This window comes from Protobothrops mucrosquamatus, unplaced genomic scaffold (genome assembly GCF_001527695.2).
Source record: "Protobothrops mucrosquamatus isolate PMUCROS unplaced genomic scaffold, P.Mucros_1.0 scaffold865, whole genome shotgun sequence".
In the NCBI taxonomy this organism is placed as follows: domain Eukaryota; kingdom Metazoa; phylum Chordata; class Lepidosauria; order Squamata; family Viperidae; genus Protobothrops; species Protobothrops mucrosquamatus.
This window is the reverse complement of record NW_015387120.1, coordinates 135,760-154,348: the sequence shown is the minus strand read 5'-3', so window position 1 is coordinate 154,348 and position 18,589 is coordinate 135,760. Positions and strand designations below refer to the sequence as shown.

General features: G+C 43.7%; 2 protein-coding genes across 2 annotated transcripts in view; one reads left to right on the top strand and one right to left on the bottom strand.

The window, feature by feature from the left end:
* Positions 1 to 3,001: 3,001 nt before the first annotated feature.
* Positions 3,002 to 6,414, top strand: SLC51B (solute carrier family 51 beta subunit). The gene is made up of 3 exons (XM_015819159.1): positions 3,002 to 3,203; positions 4,346 to 4,436; positions 5,731 to 6,414. Exons 1-3 carry the CDS (start codon positions 3,002 to 3,004, stop codon positions 5,948 to 5,950), a joined length of 513 nt encoding a protein of 170 aa, XP_015674645.1. The 3' UTR covers positions 5,951 to 6,414.
* Positions 6,415 to 7,879: 1,465 nt separating this feature from the next.
* RASL12 (RAS like family 12) overlaps positions 7,880 to 18,589 on the bottom strand; it is a 15,471-nt gene continuing 4,761 nt past the window's right edge. The window contains exons 2-6 of the mRNA XM_015819165.1: positions 16,358 to 16,484; positions 15,676 to 15,732; positions 11,542 to 11,615; positions 9,865 to 10,055; positions 7,880 to 8,650 (exon numbers count right to left, since the gene is read on the bottom strand). Coding sequence (XP_015674651.1) covers positions 8,287 to 8,650; positions 9,865 to 10,055; positions 11,542 to 11,615; positions 15,676 to 15,732; positions 16,358 to 16,475 — 804 coding nt within the window. The 5' untranslated portion in view covers positions 16,476 to 16,484 and the 3' untranslated portion in view covers positions 7,880 to 8,286. The remainder of the gene's footprint in view (positions 8,651 to 9,864; positions 10,056 to 11,541; positions 11,616 to 15,675; positions 15,733 to 16,357; positions 16,485 to 18,589) is intronic.

The following is an 18,589-nucleotide window of genomic DNA, read 5'->3' as shown; positions in this document are numbered from 1 at the left end:
TCATGGGGATATTTTGGATGGCCTTATGCTTCCTGGTCTATGGTGAGCTCCCTGTTTCGTATCAGTGTCAGCCCTACGAAGTAGACCAGATCAGGAAACCAACCCCACAGGAAGACTCGTCTTTCTTGATATAGGCTACTACAGTAACCGTATTTTGCACATCTGGTTTTGCTTCTCCTCTCCCGCCCCAGGCAGCTAGGAAAAAGCCAATATAAGTCTCTTCCCAACAGAAGAGAATATCTGTAGCTCAGGGATGAACTGTGGGGGCCCTTGGTGCTCTCTGAGCTTGGTGGTTTTCTTGCAGATGTTTCATTACCCAACTAGATACCCAACTAGTGCTAGAAGGGAGTGGAATTGAGGGAGGGAGGGAGGGAGGGAGGGAGGGAGGGAAGGAAGGAAGGAAGGAAGGACTATGGGGTCCTGGGGGGTGGTTTTCTTGCAGATGTTTCATTACCCAACTTGGTACCATCATCAGTGCTAGAAGGGAGTGGGGCTTGCTTTCTGTTTATGCACAGGTGGCTTGCTCTGTTAGCGTTGTTGGGGTTGTCTAAGAATACTCCCACCAAGACTGACACCAACCCACTTGCCTATAAACAGAGTCCAAACCCCAACTCTCTTCCAGCACTGATGATATTAGCTAGTCAGATAAGGAAACATCGGAAAGAAGACAACTGAGCTAAGTCTTTTCTCAATACTGTCTCCCTTTCTAGGACTTAAGCAATGCTTCTGTCCTTTTTGTGCCATGTATATTTCTCTGCCAAGTTTTTCCCCCCTGTCTTTTCTCTTTTAAATTCATGTTTTCCACTTTTCTTTGAAGAGAAGGTCAACTTGCCCTCTCGTCCTCTAGCGATGGCTTTATCATTTAGCATGGAATGCACATTTCATGTGATGATTATATGGACTGCAAGGCGTTCAAACCGGTCAGTCCTAGAAGAGATCCACCCTGACTGCTCTTTAGAAGGCCAGATCCTGAAGTTGAAACTCAAGTACTTTGCCCACCTAATGAGAAGGAAGGACTCCCTGGAGAAGAGCCTGATGCTGGGAAAGATTGAGGGCAATAGAAGAAGGGGACGACAGAGAATGAGGTGGCTGGATGGAGTCACTGAAGCAGTAGGTGTGAGCTTAAATGGACTCCAGAAGATGGTAGAGGACAGGAAGGCCTGGAGGAACGTTGTCCCTGGGGTCACGATGGGTTGGACACGACTTCGCAATTAACAACAACAACATTTTTCAAGAGCAAAGAGATCCCACCTTCCCATTAAGAGAATCACCCAGCCTTTATGCTTGCTGGAGTGTGTAGGGAGAAAAAAGAGGAAAAGATGAAAAAAAAGATGAAATGGTGCTAATCCTTGCACAGTCTCTTCTTCATTACAGGTGTCATTTTGCTTCTGCTGTTGCAGACCCTTTCACTCTCGTTGAACTAAGTGATATTTACATCTTAATAGAGCTAGATGACAACCACAATTTGTGTGTTTGCAGTTTGTTCTGGGGAGGGCAGGGGAGGACATTCTGTGGTCCCCCAGGCCTGTAACTTTGCAATCCTTGGAGTCCTTCCAAACATAGTCTACAATAAACATTAATAGCATTTTTTTTTAAAAAATGTCAAAACTAAATCCACCGTTGTCTCTTTGAGGTAGGCCAGGCCAGGAAATAGAGAGAACTCTATTTTATTCTTGCAGGTATATTAGCAGAATCTTGAAAGAGTGACAGAGTTTCTTTCTCCCTCCCTTTTATATCAAGGAGAGTCAAGGTGGGGCAATTCTTGAGTTTCTTTCTCACTTTCTCTTCCCTTCCTGGGCCAAGCTGATGTATGCATATATGTACTGTACGTACGTATGTATGTGTATGTAAATGTGTGTGTAGATAGGTAGATAAATAGATTAGAGATAGAGATAGAGATATAAGCCAATATAAGAGAATATTTGTAGATGAAATGAGGAGTCCTTGGTGCTCTCTGAGCTTGCTTGATTTTCTTGCACACGTTTCATTACCCAAACTAGGTAACATCGCCAGCACTGATGATGTTACCTAGTTTGGGTAATGAAATGTCTACAAGAAAAAAAAGCAAGCTCAGAGAGCACCCAGGACCCCTCATATGGAGATATAGAGATAGAGATATGGTAATAGCTGCTGCATACCTTGTTCAAGGCTATCTCCATATTCCTGTACAAATATCAGATGCAAACCATCACATCCACACATATGAAGGTCCAATTAAATTGATTTATTGCTACTCATGGCAATACACAGGAATCTTCTCAACGAATGGTTAGCACCTGCTAGGAGAGAAGGGTGCACAGAATTCAAGAGGGGTTGGATTTAGTCCACTTGTGGCGATGCAGTTACTCCGGGTTGATGCCTCTTTTGACTCCCCCTCTGGGTTCTGCCACTCCTTCTAGATCACCCACCATTCTCTTCGCTCCCTGTGGCCCACAGGCTCTGCCCCCAAGCTTCTTATGTTCTAATCCCAGTCGCTTGTCTATTCAGCAGTCTACAGATCAGCATGACCAAGATGGGACATTTCTGACACCTTGGCTCAATCTGAGCCACTGCCCAAGGCCTTCCGATCATCTACAAGGGCGTTCCTTTTTCTTTTCCAGCTCTGGATTGTCTCTGAAGCCGCGGTTCTCTTCTTTCACCCACAGCCAGAGCTTTTCGGGAAGGGCCTCCAGCTGTACTGTTGCCAAGCTTGCTCCATTTTCACAGAGCTATTAAAAGTTCAGGAATCTCACAAATCACAGATAGATTCACGAGGCTCTTTATCTAAGGAGAGAGTTTTATTAAGACGATAATTCAGAGCTCAAAAGCAGATCACTCTTACCTTAGCCTGCCAGGCTTCCACAAGATGCTAAGTCTGAATGTGGATACAATGGGCAATGTTCAATTAAATAAAACATACGAGGTCTTCAAGAGAGAGCTCACTTGGAACAATCTGCAAAGGTAACCGCTGGGTTGCCTGCCCTACCCCGTCCTACCCCGTCGCATTTGAGCCTAGGCTGGCATGTTTATGTGTGTCCATGGTAGCGCCATCAATACTCACAGTCTCCTGATTTCTAACCTAGCGTTGAACACAGACCTGGGTGTCCTGGCTATGATGAGCTCACAGCCCCAGAAGGACTCAGAAGGCCTTGACAATCTTTCAGAAGACACCTTATCTCCAGAGATGCTGCAGGAGATGTTGTGGCTTTTCCGAAGAGAAGACCGTAAGTCCTTTCAAGGCTTTGACTGCGGAATTTGCTTGGACTATTAGGCTGAGTCCTGTTAGTTCAGGCTTTGGATCTTGAGTAGGAGAGTTGTGGGGAGCATGGTGGGTGTCTTTAGAAAGGCATGAAAATGAAGGAACTCTCCTAGAAAAGAATCTCTGTAGCTCAGGGTTGAAGTGGGGGGGGGGTCCTTGGTGCCCTCTGAGCTTGGTTCTTTTCTTGCAGACTTTTCATTCACCATCTAGGTAGCATCACCACTGCTGCTGAGTGTGGGGATTGCTCCCAATTTATATATAGGAGCTTCCCCTGCCAGTGCTGTGGTTTCCTGGGAGTAGTTCCTTGATTCTTCTTGGTACTTCCTTAATCAAGGAACTACCAAGGAGAAATCCAGACCTCCACCAGGACAGATCGGGAAACAGACACCAGAAGGAATGGAAGAATTTTATTTTATTGTTGTAGGGTATAACAACATAATCTTGAAAGCCTAATAGAGTTCCCCTCTGCCCCCTCTTATACTAAGTGGGATCAGGGTGGTGTTCTTTTGAATCTCCTTCATGCACTCCTTCCTTTCCTAGGGCTGAAATGTCATTGGGCGTTTCTTATCTGCTAACAATTATCAATGAACCAGTGAGTAAAGAACAAGTAACCAGTGGGATGACTTGTCTCCAGAAGCTGAGAAGAGATTGGACAGCCATTTGTCTGGAATGGTATAGGGCAGGGGTAGGCAACCTCGGCTCTTTTATGACTCATGGACTTCAACTCCCAGAATTCCTGAGTCAGCTATGCCGAGGTTGCCTACTCCTGGTATAGGGTCTCCTGCTTGAGCTGGGGATTGGACTAGGACCGCCAAGGTCCCTTCCAGCTCTATTATTCTGTTATTCCTTTACCAACTTTATTGAGTTCCTCTATAAGGAGCAAGTCAAAAAAGTCAACGCGATGGCCGCAGATGTGTAATTAACCCAGAATGTTGTAATTGCAGTTTCCGTCTTTTTTTTAACTCCTTGTCTTCCACAGATGCCCCATCGAGGTAGCTCCCTAGTAGTGATGGGACAAAACTAGAGATGAGAATCATCTTTTGAGCACTTGGACAATAATCAAGGTAATTAACCCATCAACATGAATTTTGTTATTTTCTCTTTCAGCATCTGCATGGAATTACTCTATCCTGGGCCTTTCGGTTCTCGTTCTACTCATTGGCGTGGTCCTCTTGGGAGCAAATATTAGGGCCAACAGGTAAGAAGAAGTCATATTTTGGAGTGGTCACCCCTGCTTGGCACCCAGCATGTCTCTCTATCTCTGAATACAGGATTCCTTAGTCACCAAACGAATCCACTTTCTGGGTTTTCCCGGTGTATTCAACTGCAACTTAATCGAACGTATCAGGATGGCAGAAAAAAAAAACCAAGGCACACAAAACCCACCATGGCTAAATCAAGCAAAACTTTGTACATTGTGCAAATAAAGTTGCAAGTTCTCTTAATAATTTAGTTGCACTAACCTGGCCAGCTCTTGTTTATTTTCACTGCAGATGTCTGCGGAGATTTTCAGTCATCCAGGTCCTCGTTTTTCCCAAACGTGTTTTTTTCAAAAGGCGAGCTGGACTGCTTTTTTCTTGAGGTAGAAGAAGACATTTTGCTTCTCATCCAAGAAGCTTCATCGGTTCTGGCAGGATGGTGGGGGCAATGGAAGGATTGGACTGTCTTCCTCAAGGGAAAAACAATCCAGTTGCCTTTTGAAAAAAACACCTTTGATATTTCCCTGTAGACTTATTCTTCAAACCACTTCTTTCCCCAGAAAGCATGAAAAGTTATAGTTTAAGAGGAATCCAGTCAAAGATGAGAATAGTCAGCGTGCTCAACTTCTTCTGAGCCCGTTTAGTGTAGTGTCTAAAACTACTAGGCTGGAAATTGGGAGACTCTGAGTTCTAGTCCTGCCTTGGACACAAAGCCAGTTGGGTGACCTTGGGCCAGTCACTTTCTCTCAGCCCTAGGAAGGAAGCAATGGCAAGCCACTTCTGAAATCTTGCAGCGGCTAGCCCAGGCAGTTGTCAGGAGTCAAAAATTAAGGCAAAAGCACACATACACAAAGGGCAAACCCCAAAAGTGTTTTTTCAAAAGGCAACTGGACTTTGTTGTGTGTGTTTTTTTTTCCCTTGAGGATGTTTTGCTTCTCATCCAAAAAGCTCCTTCGGCTCTGAAACTTCTTGGATGAGAAGTGAAACGTCTTCAAGAGGAACACAATAACAAGAACGAAGTCTGGTTGCCTTTTGAAAAAGCACTTTTGGGACAACGATGACCTGGATGACTGAGAATCTCCATAGACACCAAGAGCAAGTTAATTGTGATTAGGCCTAGATGAGCCTGGTTAATTCCATCTTGGCTTCCAAACTTTTCCCGAGCAGGGTTGATATCTCTGCATCCTTATTCTGAGCGATTCTTTGGTCCCCCTGACTGCCTGCTATCATATCTGGAGGGCTTCACTTGGAAATAGAGGGCTGAAAAAACATTCTTTTTTCTCCACTCCGCAGAAACCAGAAGATTCTTCTCCTACGCAAAGACGGCTATGAAGCCACCCCGCCTGATGAGATAGAAACGAAGCAAGCCTTTGTGCTGCTCAACAAAGAGAATTCGGATCAATCTGGAGACAGTTTGCTCCCCAAAGCATCAAACATGGGAGAGGTGATGGTACAGTGGACGGATGGGAAAATCTCATCCCTGTATCCCGAGGACAATGAAGCAGAGGCGTAGCACCTAATATCCACCTTCTGGCGTTTGTGAACCCTGTGAGGATTTCTGGACTATTGACATTTTGGGACGGTGGGTCTCAAAGCCAAATTCATTCGGCGGAATCGAAAAGCCGGCAAAAAGCAGACGCCATACTGGCTGCCGTTGAGTTGTACAAGAAAAAGAATCCACCAATCCATTCATCTACCAGCGGTCTTCACACATGTTGAACTAGGTTGGCCTAGCTAGCTGCTAGACAGTCACTTGTCTGAGATGGTATAGGTCCTCCTGCTGGAGCAGGGGGCTGGACTAGAAGACCTCCAAGGTTCCTTCCAGCTCTATTCTATTCTTATGTCCCACATCCTCTGAAATTACATCTGCCCCATGACTGAATTTATATTGGTTGATTGTAATCACCCCTACTCCTAATTTTAGGGCTGAAGTAGATCAGACAAACAAGTTTTAGTTTTTTTTTTTCCTTCTTCTTCTCTAAGGAGCAGTCAGGCTGTTCCGTTTGAACAGCACTGTGACTTCCAAGGAAACTAGGTAAATATTTTTGCCGCCAGTCCAAGCAAAAGTCCATTAAAAAGGCTTTTTAAAGGCTGCTGGATCTCTAGATCTATCTGTACAGATGCCATTCTTCCCAATGAAAACCAGGGAGATGTTTTTGTCTTTTCTCCGACGCCCAGCAACACATTCATTGGGAAATAACTAACATCTCTGTAGGGATACAGTATATCAAAATTTGCACAGCCCCACGATAGTGCCTCTTTCGCCCTGCGTCACCCACCCACCCACCCCCAATAAAGGTGGGCTTTATTGCAATGCCACACCTGTGATCTTCCCAGTTTAGGACAGCTGTCTTGCTTCCCCAGCTTGCATGTTTTGGTATTGTGTCCTTTTATATTTCTGACACTGGTGGAATTTCTACACGAGCAGTCATTTTAGATAGGGTTTGTTTAACTAGCTGAGGCCTGGTTAGCATTTAACACAAAAATAAGGATGCTTGGCAGTTGGTGTGCAGGGGTGAAATTTGGGGTTCAGAGGAATTGTCTTAAGATTGGCAGGGGGAACTGAGCTTGCTGTGCCCAAGACCTGGATTTGTGCAAATTAGTGCTCATGGGCACCATAATAGTGAACCCCATGCCTGGCCATGGATCTTGATTCAATGCAGGAACTTTCTTCTCGCGTTGATTAGGACAAATGATTAGGACTAATCAATTTGAGTTGATTAGGAGAAATTAGCATAAAGGACAAAGGACTGAAAAAAGTTTCATTAACTCTCCAGGAACGCTAGAGAGCACTGTGCATCTATACAATCTACATTTTGTCAATGCAAGGGGACCGTCATAAAACCCATGATTGGTGCTCCCAGTCACATTCTCTGGCTGTGTCTTGCTGATGCTTCCGTGTCCACTTGTCCATTTTGTTCTTCCCCCTGTTGTCCTGCCTTTGTTTTATTTCTACAAAATGCTCATCAAAGCAGAGGGGGGGAAAAGATAAGCGCCATATATTATTTCATCCGCGGCTTGAACAAACCTCTGTGGTTTTGTTTTTCCAACCATCTTTCTGTTATTGATGGAAGAGAACTTAAACTAGAAATTAAGAAAGGAATGTTGGTGAAAGCATGACGTGGAGTGTGGTTTTCTTAACCACTTAGGGACGTGGAAAACATGGGTTGGGTATGAATGTCCACATTTCCAAATGTCCAGAATTCCAAAGCATCTGGAGGCAAGACAAGAAAGAACAAATAGAGGCTAATCGAAGAGACAAGCAACATAAAACTCAGGAGAAATTTCCTGACAGTGAGAACAATCAACCAGTGGAACAGAAGTTGTGGGTCCTCCATCACTGGAAGCTTTTAAGAAGAGACTGGACAGCCACTTGTCTGGAATGGTGTATGGGGTTGGACTAGAAGACCTCCAAAGTCCCTTCCAATTCTGATGTTCTATGTTCTATGTCTTCTCATGGTAGAATCCTTTCTTTGGCCGGTTGTAGCCTCTCTGTCTTCCCAAATCTCTAGTCAGTCCCAAGAAAAAACTTCAAGAGCAAACTCTTTCCATGGGATTCTTCCATCGGTTGCTCAAGCAGCGTATGGCAGGGTCCCTCAGATGTTTATGACCAAGAAAAAGGTTTAGAACCACCGTCTCCACCTGGTGGTTCCATCCATAGTTTGTCCACTGTCAAGTCATAGTCTTTCCCCCAAAATGCTTTGCTGCATTCTTACCCAGCCACTTGGACTGCAGGAAAGGCCAGGAGATGGATATGCAAATCTGGCCCCATCATTGCTTGGGGATCCAAGCCATCCCAGCAATAACTGTTCCCTGTTCTGCCTTGCAGCAGCTCTGCAGGATCCCTGCTTAGAATATTTTAAACCCTTTCAGCAAAGTCAACGCTGGAGCCTTCCTCTTGCTTTGAGCTCGTGAGGATTTGACCGTGACCAGCTTGGCCCGGGCAACTGAAGGGACCTCTTTGAAGTTGACCGTGGAGAGCGAGTTGTAGGTGGAGGCAATGGTGGCGGTTGGGACCAGGTGAGCTGAGGGCTTCTCCTCAATGATGAACAAGGGCCGGACTGCCAGAGGTCTCTCCACCTCCCGTCTCACTTCCCGTACCGCCTCGTGGAAAATGTGCTGCACAGATTCGAAATCCAGGCATGCCGAGACTTCGTGGAAGGAGAAGCCATACTTGGTGGCAAGAGACATCCCTTCGACTTTGGAGACCTGTCTGGAAGGAGAAGCCAGGATAGAACATAACTGCAATATTCACTTCACTTGCAAGGCCCCAACATGCTGTATTATGGCTTCACGGGATCTTCTGATTCATGTCACCCCTATCAAGGACTGGGGTGTGTGTGTGTGATGTGATAGCAGTCTTCCAATATTTGAGGGGCTGTCACAAAAAAGAGGGGGTCAACCTATCTCCAAAGTTCCTGAGGGCAAGACAAGAAGTAATAGATGGAAACCTATCAAGGAGAGATCCAACCTAAATCTAAGGAGAAACTTCCTAACAGGGAGGACAATTAATCAGTGGGACAGCTTTGCCTTCAGAAATTGTGGGCGCTCCATCACTGGAGGCTTTTAAGAAGAGACTGGACAGTCACTTGTCTGAAATGGTGTAGGTTCTCCTGCTTGAGCAGGGGGCTGGACTAGAAGACCTCCAAGGTCCTATTCTATTCTATTCTATTCTATTCTATTCTATTCTATTCTATTCTATTCTATTCTATTCTATTCTATTCTATTCCATTTGTCTGAAATGGTATAGGTTCTCCTGCTTGAGCAGGGGGCTGGACTAGAAGACCTCCAAGGTCCTATTCTATTCTATTCTATTCTATTCTATTCTATTCTATTCTATTCTATTCTATTCTATTCTATTCCATTTGTCTGAAATGGTATAGGTTCTCCTGCTTGAGCAGGGGGTTGGACTAGAAGACCTCCAAGGTCCCATTCTATTCTATTCTATTCTATTCTATTCTATTCTATTCCATTCCATTCCATTCCATTCCATTTGTCTGAAGTGGTATAGGGTTTCCTGCCTGAGCAGGGGGTTGGACTAGATGACTTCCAAGGTCCCTTCCAACGTTATTATTATTATTATCTGGTGCCAATTTAGTACGGAACTTGAGTTAACTAGATTCTTGTAGACAGGCTTGAGCGATCAATATCTGAACTGCAACTTAACTTATGGTCCTGATCCTTTGCACCTAACATTAATCTAGTCAACTCAAGTTCAGTACTAAATTGGTGCCAGGTAAGGGCCCATGGAATTCAAGAGGGATTGGACTTGGACCTTTTGTGGCAATGTAACGATTCCAAGCTGATGATGTGCTTAACTCCATCCCTCTGCAGCTTTGCCTGCTCTTCTCCTACACGATGCCCCATTTCCCCAGGGATGTGAATCAACCCACCCCCCTCCTTTGGCCGAGCCCTTAACCTCCTTACCTGTACTGTTCCATATCCAGCTTGTTCCCTACCAGGAGAACTGGAGATTCATGGAACATGTTCTTCAGGTGGAGAGCAATGAGGTCCAGGTACTGCTGACATCCTTCAAAGCTCTTCCGGTTGTCTATGCTGTAGACTACTAGAAAGGCATGGGCCCAGTTCAGATACCTCTCACAGCCCACTGGTATGTCCTGGCAGAGAAGCATGTGGGAATGGGTTAGAAGGCCCAGCATCCCCCCTCATCTAACGGCAAACAACACATTCATCTTGGCAGGAATGAAGGCAAAATGGAACTGGGGGAGACACGTAGCAAGGCCAAAGGAGGCCCGGTTCCTTCTCCGGGCGTCTATTGTTTCAAAGCCCCTTTGGACCCAAAAGAGTTGGACGCTGCCCTTGGCACTGCATTAAACACCCATTTTGAGTTTTGATGAAAGGAGTGAAGCGTGTTGCCTTGGGCCACACGTAACTTTTGATCTTATCTCAAATCAGTGTATTTTGATCTTCCAATAAGAGAGGGGAGTTGCATGCCTTCTCCGCTCTTTGCCCTTTGAAGCTGCAACTTTGCTTTAGTTTTAATTAAAAGAAACTTTGTTTTCCATTTTAAATGAAACACTATTCCCTGTATTTGACTCTGGCCTCATAATATTCTTTTAACAATATCCTGAGAAATAGTCTATCTAGAATATAGCAGAAGACACATGAAACTACCAAACGCCAAAGAATGCAGAGAGAGAGAGAGAGAGAGAGAGAGAGAGAAGCAAATAATATGAAAATAAAATATCTTAGTCTTGCTCTTTGCATCGACAAAGTCAAATGAGAAAAAACAACACGACTCAAGAGATGGACTATTAGGTCCCATCATTACTTGTAACTTTGGGACACAGTGCATTTGGGGCAAAACCTCATGGACCCTGGCCACTTTCTACAAAACTGCCCTTTTTTTTAACCTTATATACATCACGCAATCACTCAGGGGATTTAGATACAGAGGTAGATACAGATCACTGAATCACAACTAGCTGTATTCTAGTTAACCCAGGACTGGGTTAGTTTATGGTGAGGGGATCCTTGGCATTCTCGGAGCTCGGTTGCAACCAAGCTCATAGAGCACCAAGGACCCCTCATTTCAACCCTGAGATACAAATATTCAGCCTCCAGAAACTGCCACAGAGCCATTAGTAAACAACCCACCCAAAGAATCCCTAAGACTGCCCCCCACCCACCCAGACAGGCAAGACACCAATATAAACTGATAGCAAACCGCACTCCTTCTAGCACTGATGATGTTACCTAGTTAGGGTAATGAAACATCTGCAAGAAAACAAGCCAGGACCCCATAGTCTGTCCTTCCTTCCTTCCTTCCTTCCTTCCTTCCTTCCTTCCTTCCTTCCTTCCTTCCTTCCTTCCTTCCTTCCTTCCTTCCTTCCTTCCTTCCCTTCCCTTCCCTTCCTCCCTCAATTCCACTCCCTTCTAGCACTGATGATGTTACCTAGTTAGGGTAATGAAACATCAGCAAGAAAAACACCAAAGACCCCTAATTTTTTAAAAATTTTGACTGATGAGGTTTCTTGGATGAGTATCAAAACATCTCAGATTAACAAACTTTGGTCCAATTACTATGATTTTAACCTTTTTAAGATACTTTTGGCCTGGATGAATGAGCTTTCGTTGACATACCTGATCAGCTGTATCCATCACCTTGAGCAAGACATGCTGCTGGTCTACTATCTCTTCCGAAGCGTAAGTGTCTTCTGCAAAGAAAATGCTTTCAAAGTCGGTAGATCATTTTGGGAGAAGTCAGTATTTTTGTACCACCCTAAACTAAGCCATGACCCTCAGAGGAGGTGGCAGATCACAACTCATCTTTCTCATGTAGAGCAACAGCCCTTCTAGGGTGCCGCTGGATTGACATGAACAAAACGCATGGACGTTTTGTTGAGTCAAGAAGCCCTTGAAAAAGCTCTCCAACTACCCAAGCAAATTCCCTGGAAATTATTGCTCAGCTCATGTCTGAGCACAGGAGGCAGACAGCAACAGGCCTTATCCTGCAACCTATTTTTAAACATTAAAATAATAAAAAGGCAATGCTAAACTATCACACGCTTGTCCATCATCCGGTCGCTTTTGTACTGATTGTTCAAAGGAAGAAAAAAAAAAGGAATGTGGAAATTAGACTGCTCCTTCTTATTGAATGCTGCCTGCTTAAATATTGCCTGCATAATTTATTTTGTATACAGATAGTCCTTGACTTTACTTTGGCCACCTAATGAGAAGGAAGGACTCACTGGAGAAGAGCCTAATGCTGGGAAAGATGGAGGGCAAGAGAAGAAGGGGACGACAGAGAATGAGGGGGCTGGATGGAGTCCCTGAAGCAGGAGGCCTGAGCTTAAATGGACTCCAGAAGATGGTAGAGGACAGGAAGGCCTGGAGGAACGTTGTCCATGGGGTCGCGATGGGTCAGACACGACTTCGCAACAACAATAACAAGTCCTTGACTTACAACTGTCTGATTTGCAACTGTTCGAAGTTACTTCACTGGAAAAAAGTGATTTGCGACTCTTTTTCACACGTATGACTGTTGCAGCATCCCCATGATCAAAATTCAGACACTTGGCAACTGACTAGTATTGATGACGGTTGCAGTGTCCCAGGATCATGTGATCACATCTGCACCCTTCTGACAAGCAAAGTCAATGGGGAAGCCAGGTCCACTTAACAACCGTGTAACTAATTCAACAACGGCAGCGATTCACTTAACAACTGCGAAAGGAAGGACATAAACTGGGGCAAAACTCACTTAACAAAAGTCTCGCTTAGTAACAGACATTTTGGGCTCAATTGTGGTCATAATCCGAGGACTGCCCGTACAGCAAATTAGTTCAGTCACCGGAACCTTCACAAGGAGAGCCACAGCTTTGGAAAAGAAATCTCAATCTGCTGAATAAATGGAAAACATCTTTGCAAAAAAAAAAAAAAAGGACCCAGAATTTATTCTCCTGAAAGCCTCCTCTGTCGTTCTTCAATTTCTGGATATGACTCAAAATAGCTACCTGCCAAGAATTTCCAACACAATTATACCCCAGTTTCTTCGTTGCTGATTGATGAAGCTCCTAGCAGTCTGACTTCTTGCTCATAGCTCTCCCTGGATGCACCAATAAACAGAAAACAAACGGAAATAGATGCCGTAGATCAAATCATAATCTTGGTCTAGCTCACTGGCAGAGCCCTGGGGTTTTCTGGGAATGAAAAGACGGCATGTAGTATGATTGTTGCTCCTGATTGTCAGGACCGATTCACTCTGTCACCTGGAACTGTCCAGCGTCAACTGTCCACTGTTCCTTCAGCCCAGGCCCTAACCAAGAGGTTTGTGCAACACATCTGCCAATTACATGGGGTCCCGGAGCGCATTATTTCGGAATAGAGTAGAGTAGAGTAGAGTAGAGTAGAGTAGAGTAGAGTAGAGTAGAGAGTTGGAAGGGACCTTGGAGGTCTTCTACTCTAACCCCCTGCTTAGGCAGGAAACCCTATACCCTATATCTGGCTGATTGGGCGACCAACTGTAATAACCTTGACCTTGGATAGTCTCATAGAGCCTTGGGGGTTAATATTGGCCACTCTGGGGAATCCTGGTTTAGACACTGTGATATGCTACAATAGGCTTGTTTGTTAAATAAACCACCATTGACTCAGTTGGCACAAAGAGCAAAGAAATCACATGATAGTTTAGTGCAACATGTATGTTCTCAGTTACTAATTTGTTTCTAAACTTAAACACTACTTTCCAAGTGACTCAATCCTTCAGCCACCATTTCACAATGGTCCAGTAAAATTAGACCATAAATTTAACATTCCATTAAGCAGGACTGGATTTTAAAACAACACTCAGGCTGAGTTCACACCCAGTCCTCCTCCAAAAAGCAAATACTGACATCTCTTGCTTAGTGTCTCCTTTAAATCAAACCTTCCTTTCAGAATGTTTAGCAGAGATAAAATCCATGCCCAATACAGACAGTTTTACAGCGTTTTAGAATTCAAGGCAAAGCAGTGTGGGTCCAATGCTGGTTTGCAGAGAATAAAAATGCCCCCATTTAATTGCAATAGTAAACTATTACACTTAGGCAAGATAAACCAAACATACAGGTACAGATTGGTGAAACTTGGCTTAACAGCAGTAACTGCAAGAGGGATCTTGGAGTCCTAGTGGACTTAAATATGAGCCAGCCGTGTGCTACAGCTGCCAAAAAAGCCAATACAATCCTAGGCTGTATTAACAGAGGGATAGAATCAAGATCACTACTGCTTTATAATACTTTGGTAAGCCTACATTTGGAATACTGCATTCAATTTTGGTCACCTCAATAAAAAAAAGATATTGAGACTCTGGAAAGAGTGCAAAGAAGAGCAACAAAGATGATTACGGGTCTGGAGGCTAAAACATATGAAGAATAGTTGCAAGAATTGGGCATGTCTAATCTAGTGAAAAGAACTAGGGGGTGACGTGATAGCAGTGCTCAAATATTTGAGGGGCTGTCACAAAGAAGAGGGGGTCAAGCTATTCTCCAAAGCACCTGAAGGCAGGACAGGACGCAACCGATGGAAACTAATCAAGGAGAGAAGCACCATAGAACTAAGGAGAAATTCCCTAACAGTGAGAACAATCAACCAGTGGAACGGCTTGCCACCAGAAGTTGTGGTTGCTCCAATACTGGAGGCTTTTAAGAAGGGACTGGACAACCATTTGTCTGAAATGGCATAGGGTCTCCTGCTTGAGTAGGGGGTTGGACTAGAAGACCTCCAAGGTCCCTCCCAACACTGTTATTCTGTTATGGTTTTCCATCGCCCAGAAATCCAGGAAGCAAACACCAGCTGAAGAGAAGGACAGCAAAGAACACTTTTAAGGTCCCTTTAACTATTGGCTCTTAGGCTTTCATTTCGTCTTGGCTCCCTGCCGTTTCAAGGGGGATTTGTGGGTGGACAAGAGATCTGCATCACAACTCATCAACTTTCTGGAAGTCTTTTAAGTCCAGAAGCCTCTCCTTGCCCTACTAGGCAATCAGTGTTTTCCATCTCTACTTTCCTTGGTATGTGCTCTAAATTTGGCAAGTTGTTTTGAAACGGCCACGAAACATATTTGCAAGCAGAACTTGGAAGAACTTAAAATACCCTGCAGTATGTTTGGAGGGGGGGGAAAACCACAACTCCTGAAGGGGGGCTGAAGTCTTCCAGGGACCCAAGAAGTGGGCCCGTTTTTCTGCTTGCTAGCAGGATCGCTTTTCATTCCCAGCTCCCTGCATTTTGCTTCAGGTCTGCTGGGTGATTGCTGAAGGCCTCTGGATCTGAGCCATTTGCTTCCACCCAAAGTGGGATTTTCCTAGCCTACCGATAATCAACCTGAAACTCTCTCTTTGGTATCCCAACTTCCAGTTTCTGTTCACAGGAATGAACGGACCTTTCAAGTCTGAGTCTTCTGGATTAAACTTGGATTGTAGGTGGTTTCCCCAATAGATGGCAGGCTCTGGTTGACTCAGTTTGGGATCAGAAGCTAAGCTGGTCCAAAGCTGTTTAGTTGGCATGTCTGTGGAGCTTCTCAGTCATCCAGGTCATGGTTGTCCCAAAGATGCTTTTTCAGGAGGCAACTGGACTTCCTTTGTTTTTCTTTGAAGATGTTTTCAAAGAAAAAAACGAAGTCCAGTTGCCTCTTGAAAAAGCACCTTTGGGTTTAGTTGGCATGGAAAACTACCAGGAAATCCTGAGCGAGTTGCGACTGCAAAGGGCAACATGGAGGGACAAAGGAACCAGATTCAGACTTACCCAGATTAGGGTCGTATTCGCTTATAAACCTCTTGGTAAGAAACTTCACCGTTAGCGCTACAAGAAAAGACAGAGGGTTACTTCCTATGTGTAGGTTCTCCCCACCTGTAAGAATTTTTTGCAAAATCAGTTTCTCCTTCAACTAATTTGAGATTCTTCCCTGGCAAAGCCCCTGCCCTTGAAAAATATCCAGAAGCTTCACCTGATGCAAAATGTGATGCTGTGGGCAGTTATGAGCAGGGGGTTGGACTAGAAGACCTCCAAGGTCCCTCCCAACTCTGTTATTCTGTTATTCCTAGAACTGCACAAGTTACACCTCTGCTCCGCAAGCTGCATTGGTTGCCAGTTTCCTTCTGGGTTTAATTCAGGATGCTGGTTTTTAACCTTCACCAGTGGGTTTTGTCAGCCCAGACAATCAAGTGAATTGAGCAAACCATGATTAATTAAATTATTGATAAGCAGATACCAGGTCTACTTAAGAGAAGATGAAGAGGCAATGTCCTCTCCTGGACCCACCCAGGCCGCCTCAACTTGGTTTTCCCAAGATGTGTTGCATTTCCTTCCCATATGTCCAAATTTGCAAAATGGCGGATAAGGGTAGGCAAAGCTACAATGAACCATCTTCAGAATAGCGCACGAAGACTGAGATGCTGCCCCAGAAGGAACAGTCTTGTCTCCTAACCTGATTTCCCAGATCCTTGGCAGCCCAGAATGGCCACATTGCATTCCTGCAGGAGGCTTGGGAGGTGGCGTTCGTTCACCCAGGGGACAGCTCGAGATTTGCCAAACATGGAAGACATCTTTCAACTCTGTGAATAAAACCCAACAATGAATAATTCTGCATTGACAGGGGCATAATATCAAGATTGTGTGTAGTGTACCGCTTTATATTGCTTTAGTAAGACCACACTAGGAGAGCCGTGTTCAGTTTTCATCACTATGACACAAATAAGATGTTGAGAGACTATAGGAAAGGGCGCAGAGAAGAGCAACAAAGGTGATTAGGGGACTGGAGGATAAAATATATAGTTGCAGGAACTGGCTATGTCTGCTCTAACAAAGAGAAAGACTAGGGGTGACCTGACAGCAGTCTTCCAATATTTGAGGCTGCTACAGAGACAAAGGGTCCACCTATTCTCAAAAGCGCCAGAATGCAAGACTAAAAACAATGGATGGAAACTTCCACCCGTTGCTTCTGGAGGCAGGACAAGAAGCCACGGGTGGAAACTAACCAAGGAGAGAAGCAACCTAGAACTAAGGAGAAACTTCCTGACAGTGAGAACAATTAACCAGTGGAACCACCTGCCTCCAGAAGCGGTGAATGCTCCAACACTGGAAGTTTTTAAGAAGAGACTGGACAGCCATTTGTCTGAAATGGTATAGGGTTTCCTGCCTGAGCAGGGGGGTGGACTAGATGACCTCCAAGGTCCCTTCCAACTTTACTATTATATTATATTATATTATATTATATTATATTATATTATATTATATTATATTATATTATATTATATTATATTATATTATATTATATTATATTATATTATATTATATTATATTATATTATATTATATTATATTATTATATTATATTATATTATATTATAATATTATATTATATTATATTATATTATATTATATTATATTATATTATATTATATTATATTATATTATATTATATTATATTAATTATATTATATTATATTATATTATATTATATTATATTATATTATATTATATTATATTATATTATATTATATTATATTATATTATATTATATTATATTATTATATTATTAATCAAGGAGAGAAGCAACCTGGAATTGAGGAGAAACTTCCCAACAGTGAGAACAATCAACCAGTGGAACAGAGGTTTTTAAGAAGAGGTTGACCAGCCATTTGTCTGGAATGGTATAGACTAGAGTAGAGTCTCCTGCTTGAGTAGGGCCTTGGACTAGAAGACTCCCAAGGTCCCTTCCAAAGTTGTTATTCCATTATTCTTTTCTTTGGCTGTCAGTTCCACTGCACAGATTAAAATGGCACATTGGCCCTTCTCTCCAATTCAGGTTTCTGATGTTGGCAAAATTCTATCATGTCTGGTTTTGGATGGGGTGGCACTGCTCCAGACAGACCTAGTGGGCAATCTGGCCTTCTTCCTGGACTCTCTTACTAAAACAAAAAAAATATCTTAGAATTGAACAAAATTGGCTTAACATGATGCAGGAACTCAGTCACGGGATAAGTAATTGATGGAATTTAGTGTTAACTGAAATTTCAGCAATTTGGGTAAAGGTTTTCTCCTCCCTAGCCAGAAATGAGTCAGAATTTCTGAACATAAACAGTGACTTAAGACAAAATTATAAGGTTTTTTTTTCCCCCCAGCCTGAACACAAGCAGTAGAAAGACAAAGGTATTCACGCGACGCCTAAGCAAATGTCTCTACTCGTGCCTTAAAATAACTGAGCTATATATCTTGGTTTACAGACCACCCAATACCATAAGCCAAACTCTGCAGATGACAGGATGACACAAGCTACGTTGCCAGCTCAGCCGAAAGGAAGCAGCTGTCTGGCTTTAAAAAAAAACAACCGGCATCTCTCGGGCGACTTTCACTTTGTCCTCTTGAAGCTGAAGGAGCCGCTCTCTGCATGAAAACTGAGATCGAGAAATATCTGGGAGTCAAAAAGCAACAAGTAAATGTTGTTAAAAGTTTTTTTTTCCCCCCATTCCCGAGAAGTTAGTCTTGCGCCCTTTCTGTAAATCAGGGGTAGTCAACCTTGGCTCTTTTATGACTCGTGGACTTCAATTCCCAGAATTCCTGAGCCAGCCAGGCTGGCTCAGGAATTCTGGGAGTTGAAGTCCACGAGTCATAAAAGAGCCAAGGTTGACTACCCCTGCTAAATAAATATTGTTGTTGGG

Excerpts from the sequence above, each read along its gene's own strand:
- SLC51B (XM_015819159.1), top strand. The coding sequence starts at position 3,002 with ATGTTTATGTGTGTCCATGGTAGCGCCATCAATACTCACAGTCTCCTG. Across the intron at positions 3,204-4,345 it reads GCTTTTCCGAAGAGAAGACC|CATCTGCATGGAATTACTCT; the intron begins GTAAGTCCTTTC and ends TTTCTCTTTCAG. Across the intron at positions 4,437-5,730 it reads GCAAATATTAGGGCCAACAG|AAACCAGAAGATTCTTCTCC; the intron begins GTAAGAAGAAGT and ends TCCACTCCGCAG.